General features: G+C 34.7%; 1 protein-coding gene across 1 annotated transcript; it reads right to left on the bottom strand.

The window, feature by feature from the left end:
• Positions 1-618: 618 nt before the first annotated feature.
• On the bottom strand, positions 619-5900 carry nt5c1ba (5'-nucleotidase, cytosolic IB a). Its single transcript, XM_073833870.1, has 6 exons — positions 5719-5900; positions 5274-5441; positions 2982-3111; positions 2548-2670; positions 2244-2428; positions 619-1913 (listed from the first exon to the last, which is right to left on the bottom strand). The coding sequence occupies exons 1-6, from the start codon at positions 5839-5841 to the stop codon at positions 1545-1547; spliced, it is 1098 nt and encodes a 365-aa protein (XP_073689971.1). The 5' UTR covers positions 5842-5900; the 3' UTR covers positions 619-1544.
• Between the last annotated feature and the right edge of the window lie 790 nt (positions 5901-6690).

Genomic DNA, 6690 nt, shown 5'->3' on the forward strand with positions numbered 1-6690 from the left:
TAACATTAATAGACCTGAAGGTACAATATAAGAGCAATATTGTTTATTAAAGAGAGAATAACCACTTGTGTATGATTTTTATTTTGTGATTTATTTATTTATTTATTTTGGCTAACAAGCACACTGTCACATTTGTGACCCTGGACCACAAAACCAGACTTAAACAGCACTAAAATACATTGTATGTGTCAAAATGATCTATTTTTCTTTTACGCCAAAAATTATTAGGATATTAAGTAAAGATCATATATAATATAAGAATATATTTTGTTGATGTCCTAGTGTAATTATATCAAACCTTAATTGTTGATTAGTAATATGCATTGCTAAGAACTTCATTTGGACAACTTTAAAGGCAATTTAAATATTTCGATATTTTTATTTATTTATTTATTTTTGCTCAGATTCCAGATTTTCAAATAGTTGTATCTCAGCCAAATATGGTCCTAACAAAGCATACATCAATGGAAGGCTTATTTATTCAGCTTTCAAATTACATTTATATTTTAATAAAAAAGAAATTGACACATTTGTCATTTTCACATTTGTTTAATTTGTCAAGTGCATAAACTTCTTTTGAAGTTTACTCTCTATTCCTTCTTTATCTAGGCCTAGAAACCTATTCAAATCTGTGTTTTAGGACTACAAACTAAACAGCTCTTTTAAGTCACAAAACATAAACCACAAACCAAATAAGATCACAAGTTTAATTTAGTATCATAATGAATAAATCCAGTGTTTAATAGTCAACAACACATTATTGTTTTGTGGCCAAAAGAAAATTAAACATATATATACACTTTATGGTAAACACACATAGGGGTAATACATTCTAAATACATGTCAATTTCTTCACACTCTTATCCTTATTTCAGCATTTACAGTTCATTTATTATTGTGACAAGGTTTGTCAGGAACACTGGTGGAGGGCGACACACACGGCAGTAAATGAAACTGCCTGAGGATTGAGTCTGAATATCAAATACAGCAGTGAAGAAGTTACAACAAAACATCTAAATGTAGATAAAAATATGCTAAATTTACTTTAAAGCATAACATTTTACACTAGAAATAAAATACAGACAGTTCCAATGTATGTTCCCTGAGATAGAAATATTCTAAATTAAACTTCTTAGAAAAATGTAATGATCAAGGCATAAAGACTGGTAAATGCATCTAATTGCACATTATTATCTTTAAAAGAGAAAAAGAGAGGGCTACAGTATGTAGTAAGTACAGTACAAAACATACAAGATCATTTCGAGCACCGTAGCTTCTTTGTATTTATAATATTGCCAGCAATCCATTTGAACTTAAACCATCTGTACAGATCAAGGTTCAAAACTCTCTCTGATGCATCCAAATAAATAAATAAAACTACCTCTAACTTGCAGAGACTTTCAGTGCTTCACTTTCCAGCTCATTATTAATATAAGTAAACATTTAGATTTCAGCTATTGTATAGATCAAATGTAAGACACTGAATAGGTGTTGAGGTACCTAAAGAAAGGGCTCTGAAATTTACATTTGATAATTGAATAATTTCATTTTTTCTCTGCATCACTTGTTTCTATGCGTTTCCCCTTATGATACTTCTGTCCAATCCCATAGGGCACATGAGCAGCGATTGTACCGAGCTCCTGGGCACCCTCGATGTGAAACATCTGATCATCAAAGAAGATGTGTGGCCTGATCTTCTGTAGGAGAGGCCCTTTAGGAGCCCCAGCCAAAAAGAGGGCCTCATCTACCTCCAACCCCCAGCTCCGTAGAGTCTTCAGAACACGGGCCCCAGCGCTGGCAGCACTTCGAGCTGTGACCAGGTAGGTGCGAATTGGGCAGTTGATTCGTTGGTTTTTTGCATAGAACTTTCGCTGGAGTTTACCCAGTGCTTCTAGGAAACATTTTAGGGGGCCCTAGGATGATGCAATGACAAATTAAGGATGAAAAGGACATTTCATGCTCCAAACATGGAGGAAATATTAATAGCAGTATTAAAGGGTTAGTTCACCCAAAAATGAAAATTCTGCCATTAATTACCCACTTTTGTCCATCTTTGGAACACAAATAAAGATATTTTGGATGAAATCTAAGAGCTCCCTGACCCTTCATAGACAGCAAGGCATAGATTTCATCCAAAATATCTAAACATGAAGGTAAGTAGTTATTAACAGAATTTACATTTTTGGGTGAACTAACCCTTTAATAATGAACATTAGTACTTATGTTGCCCAGTCTTACTTTACCTGGGCCAGAGGCTTGTTCTCAAACTCTTTTTCATGTTTAAAGAAAGTGTCCAATCCGTGCTCCTTCACGATAATCTCAGACTCATCGGAAAACAAAACTGCATCGCCGTCGAAGGCTACACGTAGTTGTGTGTCACTGAGCTCATTCTCACTGTCGCAGGTGAACATTGTGGCAGCTGCTATTCCTGTGAAAATGGCCATTTTAAGCAAATTTAGCTTAATGTTTAGCTAGTTTAACGAGTTTTTTCTTCTGCATTGAAATGAAAATCCCATTTAGATCACAATGCATGCATGTTTTAAATACCTTCTTCGATAGCTTCTTGTACCTTCATTGAATCTTTGGACAGGTAGAGGTTGGTCATGTAGGCCTTTAGGTAACCAATCGGACTCTCTCCACCCGTCATGCAAAATCTTTCTATAGTTAGATCTGCAGAGAGAGAATTTGTGTAATTGTTATTTGTATATTATGTAGAATGCAGTACATATGTATTTGCATTCTGCAAACCTTATGAAAAAATTATGTAAAGTACTGGAGCGGACTTTAGCCAAATTTTGGACTTTTTCTTGGTGCATGTTGGTGTATATCTGTGTAGAATAAATATATATAAAAAAATGATCACTAACGAAAGCTAAATTGTAGGCTAGTAAATGTTCTGTAGTTGAATAGCAGCTTTAGGCAATCCATTATAGGTATTATGAGATCTGTTGGGTCTCTATGTCGCAGTTTTCTTTCCATACCGTAGAAATTGATGCTGTTGATGAGGCGAACTCCGACCTGGGCGTGATTATTAGTCATCAGCACAATATCAAACAGCTCCTCACTGTCTGGGTATAGTTCTCTCAAACGGGCATTTACGTTCATCAGGGCCTGTTGATTAGAATAAAACAGTAACTACTAAAGGTGTGGCTTTGGAGTCTAAGGATATCCATGTTAGGCAACACTCCTGGTGATTAATGAGATATATAATCATAAACAGTGGGCAGGACACAATAATGCTGTTATCTTTGAGTTTTCTTAGTTAGTGTTTTGAGTGTTGCTGTGCAATAAAAAAAAAAAGACTAAAGTCTATCCATGAACAAAAGTGAAAGAAAATTTCCCATTGATTTAAATCAATGCAAATTTAATTGGCCCAACCAGCTTTTCTGATCTGTGTCCGGTTCATAAGGAGGGCTAGGGGTTGTCAGTGTTGGTACATTCATTCAGTCGTGCCAAAATTAAGAGATGGCAGTGCAAATAAACAATTGTAATACATATTTTTTTTGTCAAAATCGTACACTATTTTTGTGTAACACCAAATAAAGGCGTAATCAAAAGGTAAATCAAATTATATTACCTAAAAGATGTTATCTACAGTTGAAGTCAAAAGTTTACATGCACCTTATAAAATCTGAAAAATGTTAATTATTTTACCAAAATAAGAGGAATCATACAAAATGCATGTTATTTTTTTATGTAGTACTGACCTGTGTAAGATATTTAACATAAAAGATGTTTACATATAGTTCACAAAAGAAAATAATAGTTGAATTTATAAAAATGACCCTGTTAAAAAGTTTACATACACTTTATTCTTAATACTGTGTTGTTACCTGAATGATCCACAGCTGTTTTTTTTTTGTTTTTGTTTAGTGATAGTTGTTCACGAGTCCCTTGTTTGTCCTGAACAGTTAAAGTGCTTGTTCTTCAGAAAAATCCTTCAGGTCCCACATATTCTTTGCTTTTTCAGCATTTTTGTTTTCATTTAACCCTCTCCAACAATGACTATGATTTGAAAATCCATCTTTTCACATTGAGGACAACTGAGGGACTCATATGCAACGATTACAGAAAGTTCAAATGCTCACTGATGCTTCAGCAGGAAACACAATGCATTAAGAGCCAGGGGGTAAAAACTTTTTAAATTGCAAGATCAGGGAAAATGTAACTTTATTTTTTCTTCTGGGAAACATGTAAGTAGCTTCTGAAGAGCAGTACTAAATGAAGAAAAAATATGATATTTAGGCAAGAAAAATGAACACATCTTCGTTCTGTTCAAAAGTTTACACCCCTGGTATCCCTCAGTTGTCCTCTGTGTACACAAAAAAATGCTGAAAAAACAAAGAATTTGTGGGACCTGAAGGATTTTTCTGAAGAACAGCGGGCAGTTCAGGACAAACAAAGGGACTCATAAACAACTATCACAAAAAAAAAAAAATCATTCAGGTAGCATCACAGTATTAAGAACCGAGTGCATGTAAACTTTTGAACAGGATCGTTTTTATAAATTCAACTATTATTTTCTCTTGTGGATTATATGTAAACATCTTTCATGTGAAATATCTTAACCAGGTCAGTACTAAACAACTAAATAATATGCATTTTGTATGATTCCTTTTATTTTGGTAAAATAATTAAAATTTTGCAGATTCGGCAAGGTGTATGTAAACTTTCATGTATGTGAACTTTCACTCTCAAACTAAAATGCTGCTATAAAGTGCATCAGTTGGGTTCTGGACATAAAAATCCCATTCATTTTCTCCAAAGGAGAATTGATTTTGTCGAAAATCTAAAAAAGACAGAGCTACTGAGAGCCAGGAGCTTGTAAATCAATCGTATATGTATGCATTTCAACTTTTTAACTTTTAAATAATCTTGTTTAACAGCAGTATTCCCACATGGTGAAAACCTACATTACTCATTCAGAGTATTGAAACATACAAATAATGCCAAAATAACTACTTAGAGTATATAGTTTTATTTCTCTATTATTTTTCATTTGATTGTCCTTCACAGTGCTTAATAAAAGCTGTAGGCGTTACATGTTTACTTCAATCCACTGTCTTCAAATCATTAAAAAAATAATGGGGAAAATACTCAAAAGGTGGATGGGCACTGTTGCACTCTATTACAAAGTGTCCAATTACATTACCTATGGCATCAGGTTCCTGACAGGTGCTGATATATTAAGGGGGAGTGTTATGATAAGACAGTTTTGAAATATAGTAGTATGTTCATGCATAATGTTTGGTAGTCCTTAAATCTGTTGTTACCTTAACGAAAGGAAATGAGACCCCTGGGGTAAAAGGCTGGTCTTCGAGCTCCAGCTGATGAGCGACGTACCTCTCCAGCCCCTCGTCTTCAAACAACTTCCTTTCCTTCACCATATTAAACAGCGTTCGCGAGGATACCGCAATGGTTACAGCGTTGCTGGGTTTGGGCTGCAAGTCAACAGCAAACAAATGTTTACAACAGCTGTTGACGACAACCAAGCTGCTCTGTGTGGTCAGTTACCTGTACTGTATGTGCAGCGCTGCTGTCACTGGCGTAATGACGCACCATCGGTACTCGATAGGCGCTCGCTTTCAGTATTGACAGCTATTTTTGATATAATATAAGGGTTTTCTATTTTTTCGCGTGACTAGAATTGCACATTGTGTATCGGATGCGACAGACACTGCTGTCATTCGCAGATTATATACACAAACATTCGCTTACCGGACGGGGCTTCTTCGTTGTTTTCGAGTTGTCAAATAATGCTTTGACTGCTACCCAGTCTTTTTCTTCGCTGTTGTCGGAGCTGGGCTGTCCTCCTCTCTCAGTGCCTTCAGGTTTGCTCATGTTGTTATGGTGGCGGGGAGACTAAATTGTTGTGTCCTTCGTCCTTGGCTTTGCTGCGGTAGTTCCTCTCAGCATCAACACGACCACGTGACGTCACCAGCACTGGGCAAGTGTCTGACTTATCGAGATATATATATATATATATATATATATATATATATATATATATATATGTATATGCAGTGTTGGGAAGGTTACTTTGGAAATGTAATAGGTTACAGATTACAGGTTACTTGATTTAAAATGTAAGTAGTGTAACTTTTCGATTACTTTATAAAAGTAATGTAACTTATTACTTTTAATTACTTTTCGATTACTTTTCTAAATTTAGAATATTTTCAACTGTTATTCATTTTGAAACATTTAAACGAGGCAGAGCTAATCTTACTGTAGCATTCAACATTGATTATTGTCAGACTTTCAAAATCCTACATCACTTAAATTAAGTAAGAGATAATATACATCTTTATTTTGCGGTAACAACTGGCTACATTATCAACAACATTATCCCACTTATTACACAACTGCTTCATAGATTATTTAGATGTTTAGGTCAAAATTATTAGACACGAAATACTGATCTGAGTGAAATATTTGAACGCAAAGCTTCAATGAAGAAATCAGTTGCTAGCAAACGGCAAGTTCATTAGACATTTTAGGTTTACAGTGCAGTCTTACCAGTTTTCTTACACAACATTTCACCACATAAATAATTGAGGAAGTAGTCCTAGTTTGTTAGTTATCTTATAATCCATTACAGTGTACAAAAAAAATAAAATAAATAAAAATGGCAGCATCTGCGTTTGAATGAAACAAATTGCCATAATTAAGTAGTTGTCCACATAATAT

This window comes from Garra rufa, chromosome 2 (assembly GCF_049309525.1).
Source record: "Garra rufa chromosome 2, GarRuf1.0, whole genome shotgun sequence".
In the NCBI taxonomy this organism is placed as follows: Eukaryota; Metazoa; Chordata; class Actinopteri; order Cypriniformes; family Cyprinidae; genus Garra; species Garra rufa.